Source organism: Callithrix jacchus, chromosome 9 (genome assembly GCF_049354715.1).
Source record: "Callithrix jacchus isolate 240 chromosome 9, calJac240_pri, whole genome shotgun sequence".
Taxonomy (NCBI): domain Eukaryota; kingdom Metazoa; phylum Chordata; class Mammalia; order Primates; family Cebidae; genus Callithrix; species Callithrix jacchus.
The window spans coordinates 110,635,801-110,656,006 of NC_133510.1; the positions used below are offsets into that span (position 1 = coordinate 110,635,801).

Consider the following 20,206-nt stretch of genomic DNA (forward strand, 5'->3'; position numbering starts at 1 on the left):
ACCTGTAGCCTGGATATATATATTATGCCATGGTGAGATCCCAATTTTAACCAAACCACTATTAAGGAATCAATAAATTTCCATGGTTGGGAAGGATTTATGTGTTTAAATCTTAGAGCTGCTACTGTGTAACTATGGGATAATTACTCAACTTCTCTGCACCTCAGCCTCTTCTGTAAATTAGGGATAATCGCAGGTCTTCTGTGCAAAGTAAATGTTATTTATAAAGCATTAGAACAATGCCTGCCATAAATAAAAACTATCATTGCAATTAAAAATAATTTAATGGCAAGATGTCTGAAGAGTGCAGCTCCCAGCAAGATCAATGCAGAAGGCAGGTGACCTCTGTATTTCCAACTGAAGTACCTGGTTGATCTCATTGGGACTGCTTAGATAGTAGGTGCAGCCCAAGGAGGGCGAGCCAAAGCAGGAAGCGCAAGGAGTTGGGGAACTCCCTCTACTAGCCATGGGAATCCATTAGGGACTGTCCCCGGCACTCTGGCCCAGATACTGCGCTTTTCCCACAGTCTTCACAACCCACAGACCAGGAGATTCTCTCCAGTGCCTATGACACAAGGGCCCTGAGTTTCCAGAACAAAACTGGGTGGCCATTTGGGAAGACACAAAGCTAGCCGCAGCAGTTTTTTTTTCATACCCCAGTAGCCCCTGGAATGCCAGTGAGACAGAGCCATTCACTCCCCTGGAAAGGAGCTGAAGCCAGGGAGCCAAGTGATCTGGCTTGGTGGGTCCTACCCCCACAAAGACCAGCAAGCTGAGCCGCTGGCTTGAAATTCTCACAGCCAGCACAGCAGTCTGACCTTGACTTGGGGCAGTCAAGCTTGGTGGGAGGAGGTGCATCCATCATTGCTGAGGCTCCAGTAGGCAGTTTTAACATCATAGTATAAACAAAGTTGCTGGGAAGTTCAAACTGGGCAGAGCCCACGGCAGCTGAGCAAGGCCTCTGTACGCAGGCTATGTCACTAGACTCCCTCCTCACTGGGCAGGGCATCTCTAAAAAAAGGCAGCAGACTTATAAATAAAGCCCCCACCTTCCTGGGACAGAGCATCTGGGAAAAGGGGTGGTTATGGGTACAGCTTCAGCAGACTTAAATGTCCCTGCCTGACAGCTCTGAAAACAGCAGCAGATCTCCCAGCACAGGAAACACAGTGTTCGAGCTCTGATAAGGGACAGACTGCCTCCTCAAATATCTCCCTGATCCCTGTGTATCCTGACTGGGAGACACCTCCCAGTAGGGGCTGACAGACACCTCATACAGAAGGGCTCTGGCTGGCATCTGGTAGGTACCCTTCTGGGACGAAGCTACCAGAGGAAGGAATAGGCAGCAATCTTTGCTGTTCTGTAGCCCCTGCTGGTGATTCCCAGGCAAGCAGTGTCTGGAGTGGACCTCCGGCAAACTCCAGCAGACCTGCAGCAGAGGGACCTGTTAAGAGGAAAACGAAGAAACAGAAAGAAATAGTTTCAACATCAACAGAAAGGACATCCACTCAGAGACCTCATCCAAAGGTCACCAACTTCAAAGACCAAAGGTAGATAAATCTATGAAGATGGGAAGAAACCAGTGCAAAAAGGCTGAAAATTCCAAAAACCAGAACAACTCTTCTCCTCCAAGGGATCACAACTCCTTGACAGCAACAGAACAAAACTGGACAGAAAATTAGTTTGATGACTTTACAGAAGCAGGCTTCAAGGGTGGGAAATAACAAACTTCTCCAAGCTAAAGGAGCATGTTCTAACCCAATGCAAGGAAGCTAAGAACCTTGAAAAAAGGTTAGATAAAATGCTAACTAAAATAATCAGTTTAGAGAAGAATCTAAATGACCTGATGGAGCTGAAAAACACAGTACAAGAACTTTGTGAAGCATACACAAATTTCAATACCCAAATTGATCAAGCAGAAGAAAGGATATGAGACTGAAGATCAACTCAATGAAATAAAGCAAGAAGACAAGATTAGAGAAAAAAGAGTGAAAAGAAATGAACAAAGCCACCAAGAAATATGAGATTACATGAAAAGACCAAATCTATATTTGATTGGTATACCTACAAGTGACAGGGAGAATGAAGCCAAGTTGAAAAACACTCTTCAGGATATCATCTGGGAGAACTTCCCCAACCTAGTAAGGCAGGCCAACATTCAAATCCAGGAAATACAGAGAACACTACAAAGACCCTCGAGAAGAGCAACCCCAAGACATATAATCATCAGATTCTCCAGGATTGAAATGAAGGAAAAAATGCTAAGGGCATGCAGAGAGAAAGGTCAGTTTACCCACAAAGGGAAGCCCATCAGACTCACAGCGGATCTCTCGGCATAAACCCTACAAAGCCAGAAGAGAGTGGGGGCCAATATTCAACATTCTTAAAAAAATGAAATTTCAACCCAGAATTTCATATCTAGCCAAACTAAGCTTCAGAAGCAAAGGAGAAATAAAATCCTTTATGGACAAGCAACTGCTGAGAGATTTTGTCTCCACCAGACCTGCCTTACAAAGGCTTCTATAGGAAGCACTAAACATGGAAAGTAACAAACGTTACCAGCCACTGCAAAAATACACCAAATTGTAAAGCCCATCAATGCTATGAAGAAACTACATCAACTAAAAGGCAAAACAACCAGCTAGCATCATAATGGCAGGACCAAATGCACACATAACAATATTAACCTTTAGTGTAAATGGGCTAAATGTACCAATTAAAAGACACAGACTGGCAAATTGAATAAAGAGTCAAGACCCATTGGTGTGCTGTCTTCAGGAGACCCAACTCATGTGCAAAGACACACATAGGCTCAAAATAAAGGGATGGAGGAAGATTTACCAAGCAAATGGAAAGCAAAACAACAACAACAACAACAGACAAAAAAAGCAGGGGTTGGTTGCTTTTTTTGCAGCCTAGTTGCAATCCTAATCTCTGATAAAACAGACTTGAAACCAACAAAGATCAAGAGAGACAAAGAAGGGCATTATGTAATGGTAAAGGGATCAAAGCAACAAGAACTAACTATCCTAAATATATAGGCACCCAATACAGGAGCACCCAGATTCATAAAGCAAGTTCTTATATTCCGACAAAGAGACTTAGGCTCTTACACAATAATAGTGGGAGATTTTAACACTCTACTGTCAATATTGGACAGATCAATGAGACAGAAAATTAACAAAGATACCTAGGACTTGAACTCAGATCTGGACCAAGAGGACCTAACAGACATCTACAGAACTCTCCACCCCTAATCAACAGAACATACATTCTTCCAGCACCACATCACACTTATTCTAAAATTGGCCCTATAATTGGAAGCAAAACACTCCTCAGCAAATGCAAAAGAATGGAAATTGTAACAAAGTCTCTCAGACCCACAATCAAATTAGAACTCAGGATTAAGAAACTCACCCAAACCCACACAACTACATGAACAACCATTTCCTGAATGACTACTGGATAAATAATGAAATGAAGGCAGAAATAAAGATGTTCTTTGAAACTAATGAGAACAAAGAAGCAATGTACCAGAATCTCTGGGACATGTTTAAAGCAGTATGTAGAGGGAAATTTATAGGACTAAATTCCCATAAGAGAAAAGAGAAAGATCTAAAATTGACATCCTAAAGTCACAATTAAAAGAACTAGAGGAGCGGCCGGGCGCGGTGGCTCAAGCCTGTAATCCCAGCACTTTGGGAGGCCGAGGCGAGTGGATCACGAGGTCAAGATATCGAGACCATCCCGGTCAACATGGTGAAACCCCGTCTCTACTAAAGATACAAAAAATTAGCTGGGCATGGTGGCGCGTGCCTGTGATCCCAGCTACTCAGGAGGCTAAGGCAGGAGAATTGCCTGAACCCAGATGGCGGAGGTTGCGGTGAGCTGAGATCGCGCCATTGCATTCCAGCCTGGGTAACAAGAGCGAAACTCCGTCTCAAGAAAAAAAAGAACTAGAGGAGCAAAACAAATTCGAAAGCTAGCAGAAGACAAGAAATAACTAAGATCAGACCAGAACTGAAGGAGATAGAGACAAAAAAATCCTTTTAAAAAAAAATCGATAAATCCAGGAGCTGGTTTTTTGAAAAGATCAACAAAATAGACAAACTGCTAGCCAGATTAATAAAGAAGGAAAGAGAGAAGAATCAAATTGATGCAATAAAAAATGATAAAGGGGATATCACCACCAATTCCACAGAAATACAAACTACCACCAGAGAATACTATAAACACCTTTATGCAAATAAACCAGAAAATCTAGAAGAAATGGATACATTTCTGGATACTTACACCCTCCCAAGACAAAACCAGGAAGAATTCGAATCCCTGAATAGACCAATAACAAGGTTTAAAATTGAGGCTGCAATTCATTGCCTACAAACCAAAAAAAGTCCAGGACCAAACAGGTTCATAGCCGAATTCTACCAGAGGTACAAAGAGGAGTTGGTACCACTCCTTCTGAAACTATTCCAAACAATAGAAAAAGAGGGAATCCTCCCTAACTCATTTTATGAGGCCAACACAATCCTGATACCAAAACCTGGCAGACAAACTAAAAAAAGAAAATTTCAGGCCAATATCCCTAATGAACATCAATGCGAAAATCCTTAATAAAATAATGGCAAACCAAATCCAACAGCACATGAAAAAGCTTATCCATCATGATCAAGTTGGCTTCACCCCCGGGATGCAAAGCTGGTTTAACATACACAAATCTATAAAATGTAATCTATCACATAAACAGAACCAAAGACAAAAACCAAGATTATCTCAATAGATGCAGAGAAGGCCTTCGACAAAATTCAACAGCGCTTTATGCTAAAAACTCTTAGGTATTGATGGAACATATCTCAAAATAATAAGAGCTATTTATGACAGATCCACAGCCAATATCATCCTGAATGGGCAAAACTGGAAGCATTCCCTTTGAAAACAGGCACAAGACAAGGATGATGTCCTCTCTCACCACTCCTGTTTGACATAGTATTGGAAGTTCTGACCAGGGCAATCAGGCAAGAAAAAGAAATAAAGGGTATTCAATTAGGAAAAGAAGTCAAATTGTCTCTATATGGAGATGACATGATTGTATATTTAGCAGACCCCATCGTCTCAGCCCAAAATCTCCTTAAGCCGATATAAGCAAGTTCAGCAAAGTCTCAGGATACAAAATCAATGTGCAAAAATCACAAGCATTCCTATACACCAGTAACAGACAGAGAGCCAAGTCATGAGTTAACTCCCACTCACCATTTCTACAAAGAGAATAAAATACCTAGGAATATAACTTACAAAGGATGTGAAGGACCTCTTCCAGAACTACAAACCCCTGCTCAAGGAAATAAGAGAGGACACAAACAGATGGAAAAACATTCCATGCTTATGGTTAGGAAGAATTAATATTGTGAAAATGGCCATACTGCCCAAAGTAATTTATAGATTCAATGCTATCACCATCAAGATACCATTGACTTTCTTCACAGAATTGGAAAAAACAACCTTAAATTTCATATGGAACCAAAAAAGAGCCCTTATAGCCAAGACAATCCTAAGCAAAGAAAACAAAACAAAACAAAAAAACGAAGCTGGTGGCATCATGCTACCTGACTTCAAACTATACTACAATGCTACAGTAATCAAAACAGCATGGTACTGGTGCCAAAACAGAGATACAGACCAATGGGACAGAAGCCTCAGAAATAATGCCACACATCTACAACCAACTGATCTCTGACAAACCTGACAAAAACAAGCCATGGGGAAAGGATTCCCTATTTAATAAATGATGTTGGGAAAACTGGCTAGCCATATGCAGAAAGCTGAAACTGAATCCCTTTCTTACACAAAAATTAAGACCTAAAACCATAAAAAACCTGGAAGAAAACCCAGCTAATATCATTCAGGACATACACATGAGCAAGGATATCCTCACTAAAACACAAAAAGCCATTGCAACAAAAGCCAAAATAGACAAATGGGATCTAATTAAACCAAAGCGCTTCTGCACAGCAAAATAAACTATCATTAGAGTGAACTGGCAACCTACAGAATGGCAGAACATTTTTGCAATCTACTCACCTGACAAAGGGCTAATATCCAGAATCAAATTTACAAGAAAAAAACAACCCCATCAAAAAGTGGGCGAAGAATATGAACAGACACTTCTCAAAAGGAGACATCTATGTGGCCAAGAAACCTTTGAAATAAAGCTCATCATCACTGGTCATTTGACATGCAAATCAAAACCACAATGAGATATCATCTCATGCCAGTTAGAATGGAAATCATTAAAAAATCAGGAGACAACAGATGCTGGAGAGGATGTGGAGAAATAGGAATGCTTTTACACTGTTGGTGGGAGTATAAATTAGTTCAACCATTGTGGAAGACAGTGTGGCGATTCCTCAAGGATCTAGAACTAGAAATACCATTTGACCCCACAATCCCATTGCTGGGTATATATCCAAAGGATTATAAATCATTGTATTATAAAGACACACGCAGATGTAAGTTTACTATGGCACTGTTCACAATAGCAAAGACTTAGAACCAACCCAAAGCCCATCAATGATAGACTTGATAAGGAAATTGTGGCACATACACACCATGGAATACTATGCAGCCATAAAAAAATTGAGTTCATGTCCTTTGCAGAGGCATGGGTGAAGCTGGAAACCATCATTCTCAGCAAACTGACACAAGAACAGAAAACCAAACACTGCATGTTCTCACTCATAAGTGAGTGCTGAACAATGAGAACACATGGACACAGGGAGGGGAACATTACACACTGGGGTCTGTTGGAGGGTGCAGGGACTAGGGGAGGGATAGCATTAGGAGAAATACCTAATTTAGATGGGGTGATGGATATAGCAAACTACCATGGCATATGTACAACAATGTAACAAACCTGCATGTTCTGCACACACATCCCAGAACTTAAAGTATGATAATAATTTAAAAACTGGGCTGGCCACGGTGGCTCATGCCTGTAATCCCAGTGCTTTGGGAGGCTGTGGCAGATGGATCATTTAAGGTCAGGCATTTGAGACCAGCCTGGCCAACATGGTGAAACCCTGTCTCTACTAATAATACAAAAATTAGCTGGCATTGGTGGCGGGTGCCTGTAATCTCAGCTATTAGGGAGGCTGAGGCAGGAGATTAGCTTGAACCTGGGACGTCAAGGCTGCAGTGAGCTGAGATTGTGCCACTGCACCGTAACCTAGGTGACAGAGTGAGACTCCATCTCAAAAATAATTGAAATAATTTATTTCGATTATGAATAATGAAATAAATGAAAATAAAATAACTGTTACTGATTTGGTAAACTAGGTATTCTAAAATGTTCAGCCCTGTACCTCAGATCTATGATCTATTTTTTCATACACAGTCTCTTCACTCTTCACAAAGCCTAGTCTTTGTCTCAACCACAGATCCAGGCTTATCTTGCCCATTTTCATTTGTTTTTTTAAAAGAGTGTCATTCTGTAGCCCAGGCTAGAGTGCAGCAGCATGAATCTCAGCTCACTGCAACCTTCACCTCCCAGATTCAAATGATTCTCATGCCTCAGCCTCCCAAGTACCTGGGATTACAGGCATGTACCTCTATGCCCCACTTTTTACTTAGTAGAGACAGGGTTTCACCATGCTGGTCAGGCTGATCTCAAACTCCTGCCCTCAAGCAATCCACGTGCCTCATGCTCCGAAAGTGCTGGGATTACAGGTGTGGGCCTCTGTGCTCAGCCCTTGCCCACTTTTCTTTACCAGTTTTCTTAGACTTCTCTTCTTAGAAGTGACTTTTCACTCCCGGCCCTAGATCTTAAGAACCTTCTGTTCCTCTATTATAAGGCTGACCACAGTCTGGCTTGCAAAAGGTATAGTTATCTGCCATATGTATCTTGCATGGTTCCCAGAATAGGACTCCTGTGGACTGCTTCACAATCACCTAGGGAGTCCTAGAGGCTCATCAATACGGCTGGGGCTCACCTGGACACTTAAACATCTCTTATTTCCTTAGATAATCCTGATGTGAGGTCAGGTGTTAGAGCTACTGCAAAACTATCCAAAGGCAGGAACAGAGCCCTAGTCATTATTCTGTTCCCCCTACCATGCCTTCAACTGTGCCAGCATTTGATAAATGGTTTTTGAAAAGAATGCTGTCCTTGTCTGAGGACTACACAGGCCTGAATGCCTAATGATCTGTAACGGAACATATGCAAGAAAACCTAAGGAGCAAAAAAGTTGAGTGTAGGGAAATCTGCTAGCAGCAAATCCACTAGAAATGGTGACTGCCTTTATATTGTTCATGCTAATCTGTAAACTGGGGTTAAACTGAAGTCACTATATTGGAAGCTGCTCCTCTTTAAGCAATCATTATCAAAAGTGTATACTTGGTTAGACTGTTTAGTTTGCCAGGGCTGCCACAAGAAATTGCCATGGACTGGGGAGACTAAACAGAAATATATTGTCTCGGTCACAGTTCTGCAGGTTGGAAGTCTGAGATGGCGGCAATGGCAGGATTGTTCGGAGGGTTGTGAGAAGGACTTGTTCCAGGCCTCTTTCCTTGAGCTTGTAGATGGCCATCTTCTTCCTGTTTTCACATCTTCCCTCTGTATAAGGCTTTGCCCAAATCTTCTTTTCCTAAGGACACTAGTTATATTGGGTTAGGTCCTAACTTAAGGACTTCATTTTAACTTAATTTCTTCTTTAAAGACCGTATCTCCAACTACAGTCACGGTTTGAGACTATTGAAGGTTAGGACTTCAACATATGATTTTGGGGTATTGGTGGGGCACTGGTCTGTTCAGCCTGCAACAGACCATAATCACTTGTGTACATGGAGATATGTCGTTCCTTAGTGTGTGCCTCCAAGATGCAGTTTGGTGATCAGATAATTAAGCTTACATACTTGATGAGGGGCTGACAGCTTCTGGCATCAGGACACAGGAAAGGGGTGTTTACTAAAAAGTGGGTACACAGGTCAACAGTGTGAAAAGGCTGAAGACTCTAGTTCCTGTTACCTATGCCCTCTGAGAATCTCAACACAACAAAAATGCCAGGATTATGAGCAACTCACCTTTTTGGGAAGGAAACGCCTAGCGTACACTGGGAGCTACAAAAATACTCTGAAGTAGTTTATAAGCTTTTGCCCTGAAAACTCAGATTATTCCAGTTTTAGTTGTATTACTAAAATCTAAGATTTCTTGGGTCATCTATACCTCAATTTTTTTTTTTAGCATAGAAACCTATGTTAAAATGGAAAATGTACACTAAGGGAAAACTGAAGAATATTAGCTATTGCTTACTCTATGTTGAGCACTGTGGGAGCCACTGACATGTATGAACTTAACATCTAACAGTATAATGAAGTGGCATTCTTAATACTCTCCATTTACAGTAAAGAGGCATAGAGAATTTACGTAATTTGGCCAAGGTTACAAACCACCACACAGCAAAGCCCACACTAGAGAATATTCTGCAGGGCTCTAGAGCCTACATACACATCCTGCCTCTCACTGTGACCATTTACTCAACAGCAGCAATAAATAAGGCCACTCAAAATGGGCAGAAAAGGCTGAAGACAATGGTGTCAAAAGGCACTTAATCATTTGTTCATCTTGTGAAAATGACCTAGAATTTAAAATTAAGAAGTTAAAAAAAAAAAGAGACAGTTATAAATACTAAGCACTAACAGCCACCTTCTCACTAAAAAGTTTTCCAAGCTTCCTCTGCTGTTTGTGTTTCTGTGATTCTAGGTGTAACTATTTTGGGCATCATTTCAGTCTTGAGAATAAATGAAATTAACCCAGTGTGCACTACTGAGATAAAGGAAGAAAGGGAGCTTATAGTCCCAGTACCAGTGGTTTCCTGGGAACGGGGGAGCCTGCCAGCTGGATGCCTTTGGCAAAGACTGACTTTGAAGCTGCCCTAGGAAACATGGCTGCCCCAATGGAGGCATCACAACCCAGTGTCAGCAGCCACCCCTAACCATCCACAACACATCCCCCAACCCTCCATACTGCAGACTTGCCACACTTCTCCAAGGAGGTAACAGAGTAAAGGCATACCTTAGGGAGGAAGAGGGCAGAAGAGGGCTGGAAGCACAAGAAGCAGTTTGTCTAAGCACTAATAGCAGAAACAGTAAGAACATGATCTCAAAGCTGTAATACTCTGGAAATGCTTTCTCTCCTTTAACCTCAGAAAAATTCAAACTGTACTTGACTTTCTCTAGAAGACTCACTCGTCTCCTTCCTCCATAGAACAAGACTACCAGAGGAATCCTGTATTGTAAAAAAGCTTTAATTTCAATCCTTCCTAGAGGAATACAGACTTGAATGAAATACATTCCATAAATACATTAGCAGCAAAACCTTCCCACCAGAGTCCTCTACTCTAGGCCAGAGGTTGTGCCTTGAGCAGGAGAGCATGTTCCATCAACCCTGTCAACTTAAGGGTGGGTCTGCTTCTGAAAAACGCTGGATGTGCCTTGGAGACACAATGACTGGGGGCGCAGGTGACTTAACTAAGCCGGGACCCTAAAAATAGGCCCATGTGGTGACTATTCAACTTTCTTTACCTTCCAAATCCTTTGGCCTTTTCCACGCTTCTCTGATGAGGTTCCTCAGCATCAAGACAACTGGGAAGACCTAATTTTGCACATGCATTTAATGTATTTGTAGTCATTTGTTGTTTTGAGTTGTCAATGTTTTAATGGCATCTTAACACTTCCCATAAGGTAAACGAAATATTAAAAAAAGGTTATTCCCTTCCTTGCCTTCCTCAGGTAAGTCCACATGTACTCATCATTTGCCAATCCAGCAGGTATTATTTGGGCTCTCTATACCTCCAGGGCCCCTCTGTTTGAATGGCTGGAAGCTTTACTGGAGACAGAGAGCCATGCCTAAACCTACAAAGATCTCTATGTAACAATAACCAGATGACTTGCTCAGGCTTCCATCAAAGCTAGTTTCTTGGGCAGAGGCCAGGCATCTCTTCTCCTCTTCTTCTCTCCATCATTGCCTACTGACTGACTGCTGCTTTTTTATTTGCCCTATAGGCACCTGCTGAAACTCTGGAAAGCAAGATCTACCCTAAACTCCCAAGCAGTCAGGAGCAGTTAAGGCAGGTGCTACTTTAAACTTACTAGCTGCCAAGTAACACACTTAAGCCGCTGTGTCCCGATCCAGGCTGTGGTGAGTATAAGTCACAAGAGTCTGCATAAAACACAGTCAGCAGTCAGGATAGCTATGGGGCAAGGACAAAGTTTAGAATGTTACCAAGTCACAGGACCAGAAGGAAAATAGATTAATGGAAGAATGTGAAACAATAAATCTGATTTGTTTGAGCAGAAGGCAGTTCTAATTCAGGCATAAATGCATCTCCCAGATTATCATGTAAATAAAAAACAGACCTCAGAAGTTGACATTTCCCTCCCAGTCCATCATTAAAACAGGCCACATGCTCTCTTTTCCTAATCTGTTTTAAAGTGTTTTCAATAGGATGCTCTTCCGTAAGTGCTTTATTCATTCCCATTCAGTCTGTTCTGACTATTGGCTGAAAATATATCAGGAACTATTTTATATAAAAACCATTATAGTAGATAATTGGTTATGTGTATTTTTCCTTTTGTATTTTCATCCAAAATAGCTTCTTTTCCTTTTATTTATGTGCAGAGAGAGACTCGTCCGCTGAATATACAACATTGTTAATCCTACAGTCTTCTGTCCCCACAGAGTCTGCTAGATCTTCCTCTTCTGAGTCATCTTCTTCTTCCTCCTCTGGTGCTGATGAACTGGAGGTGGGCCCTTTGCAGGTTTTCAGGTGGCGGGTGAGATGGTATTTGGTTAGATAAGCCTTTGTACATTTTTCACAGACATAATCCCGTTTTCCTTCATGAGAATTGAGATGCTTCTTTAAGTGATTTGTTCTCAAGAACAGCTTATCACACTTGGGACACTTGATCTGGCGTTCTCTAAGAGGAACACAAGAAAAAATGTTTGATTTGGGGTTGCAAATAACAACTGAGGCAACACTTATTCTTCATCACCTCAGGCCTTTGTCAGAGCAACTGTATCCTCCTCAATCAGGCTTTTGCATAGGCGATATACAGAAGACTCATAAAACGTGCATAGTTTAAAGCAGCATAGGCTGATTTTGCCTATTTTAGAACTCTACATAAATTCTTGAATTCTATGTATTCTATATATATTTTTTTTCTGTCTTGCTGCATTCTCTCAATATGATGCTGATAAAATTCATTGAAGTTGATGTATCAGTTACTTATTCCCTTTCATTGCTGTATACTATTTACAAATATGCCGCAACTTAATTATGGTACTGGATTTGTCTCTAGCAAATGGATATTTTGGTGGCTTCCAGATTTTTATTATCACAAGCAAAAGTGCTATGAATGCTTTTAAATTTTTAAAAATTTTTTCTCATTATTTTTTAAAGACAGGATCCCACTGTGTTGCCCAGGCTGGAGTCCAATGGCTATTCACAGGTGCAATCAGCATGCACTACAGCCTTGAACTCCTGAGTTCAAGTGATCTATCCACCTCAGCCTCCCAAGTACCTGGGACTATAGGTGCATGCCACTGTACCTGGCATTTGGACATTTCAGTACCTGTATGGTGCTCTGCAGTATATATGTTTCTCTAGGGTATATACCCAAGAGCTATATAGCTGAATCAAAGGATATGCACATCTTCAACTTTACAAGATAATGACAAACAGTTTTCCAATGCAGTTGTTTGAATATGCACATCTATCACTGGTGGTTCCGGTTGTCTCACATTCTCAACAACTGGAAGACTAAAATTTGAAAATGTTTGCCAATTAGCCAGCATATAATGTATCTCACTATGCTGTTATTTGTATTCCCTGAATGCCATTTTAATGGAATTGCCATTTTTCTGTCCTTTTCATAGACTAGTGGTTCTCAGGTAGGGGGCGACTGCCTCTATGGGGGCATCTGGCAATGTCTGGAGGCCTTTCTGATTGTTATATTGGGGAGGGGTGGTACAATGAGCATCTAGTGGGAAAAGGCCAAGGATGCTGCTAACTATTCTATAATGCACAGGGCAGCCCCATAGCAAAAACTTAAGTGGGTCAAAATGTCAACGGTGTTAACGTTTGAGTAACCCTGGCCTAGACATTTTAGAGCTGAAAAGAACCTTAGTGATCACATTGACCAGGAATTTTTTAACTTTTTTGAGCAGCTTAACCCCATGTCTTTATGAAACCCCAATATGAAACAGTTAAAGCAAGTTATTAATAAAATCCTGGAAGGAGTCATAGGGTGCAGTTGGGGGTTCTGAAGCCTGGCTTCCTTAGCATTTCTCCCATCCTCTTCTAGCAAGAGATGTCACTGAAGAAATCCTTGGAATTCCCCAGAGCAGTTTTAAAACCACCAATCTAATCCAACCTCTTAATTCTGCAGATAGAAAACATGTGCATAAAAACGACTAAGTAACTTGCCGAAGGCCACAAGAAAACCCAAATCAGAAGTCTGACTTTTCATATTACAGCCTTCTGGTTTTTACATGTTTGTATTTACTGTGTCTAATATATGCCAGGCACCATTCTAGCTGCTAGGGCTATAGGATGTGCGTAAACAAAGTCCCTGCCTTCCTGATTCTTACATTCTAGTGGAGCGATTATACCATATGCAAATGTATAACATGGTATCAGATAGCAATAAGGACTATGAAAACACATGAAGCCAGGTAAAAGTGATGGGTCCTATTTTAGATAAGATAGTCAAGGAAGGCCCTTCTGAGGAGCTATGTGAGCAGAAATCTGAATGAAGGGAAGAAGACATGCAGGTATCTGGAGGGAGAAGTTTCTAAGGCAGAGGCCCTGAGACTGGATGTGCTTAGTATGCTCAAGGAGTAGCAAGGGAGGGTCAGAGTGGCCAAAGCAGAATATGAAAAGTAAAAGGTGAAGGGGAGAGGTAGTAAGTACTATTACCACATCATAAGGGGCCTCTGACTATGGTAAAAAGCTTTTAATAAAAATACGATGGAAAGCCACCAGAGATTTACGAGTAGAGGCAGGCACAAAAATGACTTATATTTGAAATGGATTGCTCTGGCACCATGGACAGAATACTGTGTGTATATGTGTTCATCTGTGCCGTGGAATAGATGAGGAGAAATAGAAGCAGTAGCTGGGAGGCTACTGAAGCCATCCATACAAGAAAAGCTGGTAATCTGGACAAGGTGATAGTTGAATGACAGAAGGAAGGAAGGAAGGAAAAACTGAGTTGAGAATTATTCCAAGGTTTTTGGCTTGACCACTGAGGTGAATAATGGTGGTGCCATTTAATGAGCTGTTCAGCACCGGAGGAAATCAAGTTTGTGGGGTAATATTGAGTTGAGTTTTAGACAGATTAGGTTTAAGTTGCCTACTAGACATTCACAGGGCATCAGAGCTGCTGATAGTGAGGTGTACGAGGCTGGAGGCATGAATCATTAAGATAGTATCTAAAGCCATGAGACAAGATGATCTGGGGAGTAAACATCACTGCTCTTCCCCTCAGTTCCTCTTTCTTACAGGTAGGGCAAAGCAAGGTTCTGTCACAACCCTTCCACTCTCAGGGGAACACTGGGGGAGAGCTCTCTTACAATTGGGTTTACAGCTACAGCTGTTTTTTCTCTCTCTCTCTGAGATGGAGTATTGCTCCACTGCCCAGGTTGGAGTGCAGTGGCGTGAGCTCGACTAGCTGTGATTATAGGTGCCCACAACCACACCCAGATAAATTTTGTATTTTTAGTAGAGACGGGGTTTCACCACGTTGGCCAGGCTGGTCTCAAACTCCTGACCTCAGGTGATCCGCCAGCCTTGGCCTCCCAAAGTGCTTGGATTACAGGCATGAGCCACTGTGCCCAGCCTGTTTTCTTTTTAAGTAGATAAATAAAAAGACTGCCAATACTACTATATCCACTTTGAAATGTCCCAAAGTAAAAATACAAGCATCTGAAAATTTTACCAATGATCTCCATAGGAAGCCTAAAGTCTCATTCAAAAATATTTTGAGGGAATAGTGCTTCTTATATGAATGACTTAAACCAGCTTTAAGTTTCGACAGTCCAAAAACCTTCTATCCTATAAAGGTTTGGCAAAGAGGCTTACCATATTTTCTCATCCTGACAAAGAGTCCAGATCCACATTTGTTAAGCAAATGTAAAATGAAAGGATAGAGGCTGATATTAGCTTGATTCAAGCAAAACTTGTCCTCAAACTATAATTGTGTGATATTTAAGAAACAATATATCCACTTGCCAGAGACACTGTGGAAATCAGTCTTGCATATGGATGAAGTCAGCAGTCCTTAACCCTGGCTGGGCATGAGAGTCACTTGGAGAGCATTTTAAAATACCAAGGCCAGGGCTCTAACTCTGACCAATTAAATTAGAATTCCCATGGGTAGGGTCCTAGCACCAACTGTTGTTTTTCACAGTTTCTAGCAATTATAACGGGCAGTGTTCTGGACAAATATTTATCCCCTGACCCCACATTCATATGTTGAAGCCCTAAAAGGCAGTGTGATGGGAGCCCTAACCCCCAATGTGAGGTGGAGCCTTTGGAAGGCAATTAGGGTTAGATGATGTCATGAGGATGGGCCCTCCATGATGAGATTAGTGTCCTTATGAGAAGAGTCAGAGCTCTCATTCTTTCTGTTTCATTCTCTCAAGAGAAATGTATTTTCTCACTGTCCTGGAGTCTAGAAGTCTGAGATGAGGGTACCAGCCTGGCTGGGTTCTGGTGGGGGCCCTCTTCCTGGCTTGCATGGCTGCCTTCTCTTACTGTGTCTCTCCCCTGTTGTTTGAGCCACACAATCTGTGGTATTTTATTATCGCAAGCTGGGGGGCCTAGACAGGCTGTTAGAGTAGATGATCCTGAGGATCTCTTTTGGCTTCAATATTGCAAGGTCCAATGTAATATTTGATAATTTGTCTAATTTTCTAAAATTTCACACTAGCAATAAAACTAAAGAAGTCTTTGTTTTAGAATGTCCTTCTGAGAGTTAGGAAGGTAGATCCAGACTCCTTGGCTGTTTAGTCTCTGGCTGCATTGTGATGAGAAAGGAGACAGAACTGCTATCAAAGCAAAGTGTTTATCCAAATTCTACATTAAGAATATAATGTTTCCAGTGAAGACAGATTTCTAAAGAATCTCCATATGTTTTCTTCCTCTTGTGACACTTGCTAAAATCTAAAGACAACAAAATCTCTTCTTTCTACAATCACTGTGACTAATGCAGTCTAGACACTTAATTACACTTGGATTCATGCAATAAATTCCTAATTGGCCTTCCAATATTTGGTCTTCTCCACCCTCAATCATCCTCTATTCAGCTACCTGAGTAATCTTCTTATTAACAGAATGGGTATATCACTATGACACTCTTTCCTTAAAATCCTATAGTGCTTGCACAACAATGTGAATGTAACTAACACTGTTGAACTGGACACTTACAAATGGTTAAGACAATAATTTTTTTTTACTGCAATTCAGAAACACACACACACACACACACACACACACACACACCCCCCAACAACAGTTCCAGAATGGCAGGGGCTGGCAGATCCTTCAGCATCTCACCATTATTTCTAGAATGAAATTGAATTTTCTTAATAGGATCAAAGGCTCTTCATGGTGTAGCTGCTGACTCTCACTCCTCTCATTCCATCACTGTCTCCTATGCACACTATCGTCTAACTATAAGCAACCACTTGCAGTCAATAGTCCTTTTTGCCTCTATATTTTTGAAGATGTGACAAAAGAGTACATGTGAAAAATAAGAAAAAGAAAGCCAACAAGTGAAATCTTCTAGGCTAACACCAAAAACAGTGTTCCAACCTTAGCTTGGCTACATGGAACACAGGAGTCATCTTCCATGGTACCAAGGCAGGAAACAGATAATGAGCCAGGACTCCCAAGCCCTTCAATCGGCAGGCGAGCTGCAGCCACACAAAGACTCACCACCTGAGGAACGACGTCTTGGCTGCAGGGTTACTTACTGTGTGTGGATAAGCACATGCTGCTTGAGGTCCTGCCTCCGCATAAACAACTTGTCACAGTAATCACACTTGAGATTCTTCTCCCCAGTGTGGATAACCATGTGGGACTCCAGGTGAGCCTTCTGGGTGAAAGACTTGTCACACAAAGTACACCTGTAGTTCTTCTGACCTGCAAATCACCCCAAAGTATTACCCATAAAGAAAACAATTGCTGGCATCCCTGAGACAAGCAGGTACATATATGGGCATGCAGCACAGGCAGGAATGAAACAGAGCTGACTGCTAAGTGGCACTTCACTTTCTAGGGTTGTCTATGCAGGACCACTCAGAGCCAGAGTGTATATTGTGCAACTAAAGCTAGCAAATTAATCTGATCTCCTTTAGGACCTCTGACCTAAACATGTATATTTTTTTAAATTTATAGGTGATATATAAAACTTGAAAAAAAATGATTAGTGCCCTACCTAACACAAACATTAAGCAAAAAAACTTCATGAATTCTAGGACTTGTCTATAGGGAAACATTTTTACAAGCTAGATTTTATAGTTTTCTATTTTTTTAAAACATATAATATGGCCTCAGAAACCAGGGATGAAATAAAAAATCCTTGCAGGAATGCAAAAATAAGATTCCTCTAAGTCAGTGGTCAGCAAACCTCTCAAAGGCTAGATAGAGTTTTAGGCTTTGTGGACCATAAGGTCTCTGTTGCAAAAGAATGAGAAGAAATTTCTGAAGATTTGGAGAAAAGATGACCCAAACAAGAAAGCTAAAACCATCAGTTATTTTGTAGTATGCATTTCAAAATGTTAGTGGCCAGGCATGATGGCTCAGGCCTATAATTCCAGCATTTTAGGAGGCTGAGGCGGGCAGACTGCTTGAGCCCAGGAGTACAAGACCAGCCTGGGCAATATGGCAAAACCCCATCTATATTAAAAATAAGAAAATTAGGTGTGGTGGCACAAGTCTGCAGTCCATGCTACTCAGGAGGCTGAGGTGGAAGGATCACCTGAGCCCTGGAGGCGGAACTTGTAGTGAGCCAAGACTGTGCCACTGGACTCTATCCTGGGTGATGGAGTGAGACCCTGTCTCAAAAAAAATTTTTTTTTTTTAAATACTAAAAGAAAGGCATTGTTTTACATGGAGTTTAGGAAATGGAAGCTCAAAAAATAAATTGTGGCAGTATTTACTGAGCAATAATATTAAAGGAGAGAAACTGGCTCTGGCTGATGACTACGGGGTGGGCTCTAATCAGAAGCTCAGACTCCGAAGCTTCTATAGAATTCCCTTTATGTTCAAACATATTGATCAGCTTCCTGATCATTAACTGCATTTTCCCAGGCACTTTCTAACTATGGTGGGGAAACCTGGAAAGCAGAACATCTTAATAACTGGAAGTGGCAGCTTCCAAGGAATCTGTTAAACCACAAAGGTTTACCACCCTGGATTCTTTCTCTGACATCAAATCTCAACTCCACCTACAATCCCTCTACAAAGTCTTTACTACCACATTTTCTAATTGTTGCAAAAATTCCATTCTATTGGTCCAAACACAACTTACCTGTATGTATCTTGAGGTGGGTCCGCAGGTTGCTGGGATCACTAAAAGCCTTGCTACAGAAATCACACTTGTGGGGCTTCATACCCATGTGACCCATAAAGTGGACATGAAGTTTAGATGGAGAGATAAAAGCTTGGGGGCACATTGAGCACTTCCACTTCCTTTCTTTGTTGTGACTTGGCCCATGGCTGCCGCTATGGCCCTGGGTAGGAAGATGGTTATGAATGTGGCTGGTCAGATGGGCTTTGAACTCTGTGTAAGAATTGCATTCCTTGCCACAGTTACAGAGGTGCACATCTGGGTGTTCAGGAACACCTTTAAAAAAAATTACTCATTATTTCCTGATACTTGAATCTTAAAACTTGTTCTTGATACTAACAATCATGGCTTGCAGTTCTCCTTTCTCCCAAAATTTCCTATTTGCCCACTTCCTATAAAACTAAAATGTCTTATTCAGTGCTCTATCCCCAGCATCTAAAATAGTGTACTAAGGGCCAAGCACAGTGGCTCATGCTTGTAATCTTAATGCTTTGAGACCCCGAGGTGGAAGGATCACTTGAGGCCAGGAGTTTAACATCAGCCTGGGCAACATAGCAAGACCCCATCTCCATAAAAAAAACTTAAAAATCACTGGCTGGGCATGGTGGTGCACACCTGTAGTCCTAGCTAATTAAGAAGCTGAAGCAGAAAGACTGCTTGAGCCCAGGAGTTCAAGGTTACAATTGGCTATACTCGCACCACTACATGCCAGCCTGACAGAGTGAAACCTTATCTTTAAATACACACATAAAATAGTGTACCAGGCACAAAGAAAGCACTTGGTAAATACTGAATTATAAGGTCTCTTTGCTAGGCAAAATATTTAGATTTTGTAGCATACACAATTAAACATCACTCGTCATGATTAAACAGCACAGCAAAGAGAAAGCCTATGCAGGTTAAATCAAACTGAGGAATTTTTTTGTCCTTTGTGAATTTATATCTCAATGGTGCTAGCTTGAAAAGTAGCCTTAGGAACTTCAATGCCCCAAACCAAAGCCCTACCATAAAAGATCATGTCATATGAATACTACGTGGTCAATAACATTCAGCTTGTGAAGAACCTCACAAATTTTAACACCTCAAATATAGAAGTAGTAGTTTGCTTTTATACAAACAAAGGTATATGATTTGCTTCAGTTAACATGTAAATAATTAACAGAACTTTAATCCTGGTCTTTGGTATTTTTATTATGCTAGATTCATGATAAACACATCTTATATTAACTTACCAATCTGCTGAGCATAGTCTCGGCTGTAATAAAAAAGCAGTTCATTTTCAGGAGGGATATCTTGTGAAGTGCAGAAAAAGATTTTTCCATCATGAGGATAAGCCACCAAATTCTGCTCTTCCCGGTTCCTAAGTTATGACATTTAATAGATCAAGCACATTAATTCTGAAATGCATACTAAACATAACATTCCCCCCAGTGCAAAATCCTATATGAAAGCTTAGGCAGAACTATTTTCTCTGGAATGTTTTTGTAATTCCCTGTCCCATCTATGAGGAGGCAGTTGTAGAGAAACAGAATTCTTATTTCAGCACATTAGCTAATGACCTTTTATAGTAAAAAACACTAG

General features: G+C 41.2%; 1 protein-coding gene across 6 annotated transcripts in view; it reads right to left on the minus strand.

Annotated features, from left to right (window-relative positions):
• Positions 1 to 20,206, minus strand: part of PRDM4 (PR/SET domain 4) — a 93,162-nt gene that overhangs the window by 53,938 nt on the left and 19,018 nt on the right. For 4 of the 6 annotated variants that reach the window (XR_013522086.1, XR_013522085.1, XR_013522084.1 and 1 more), the window contains exons 9-11: positions 19,858 to 19,985; positions 18,587 to 18,901; positions 17,028 to 17,196 (exon numbers count right to left, since the gene is read on the minus strand). Coding sequence is in view for 3 of the 6 variants with exons in the window: in XM_078337192.1 (XP_078193318.1) it covers positions 17,028 to 17,196; positions 18,587 to 18,901; positions 19,858 to 19,985 (612 nt within the window). In the remaining 3 variants the exon portion in view is untranslated. Of the gene's footprint in view, positions 1 to 10,278; positions 11,969 to 17,027; positions 17,197 to 18,586; positions 18,902 to 19,857; positions 19,986 to 20,206 lie in introns of those variants that run through there. The other 2 variants (XM_035257468.3, XM_002807138.6) reach the window with 1 other exon arrangement.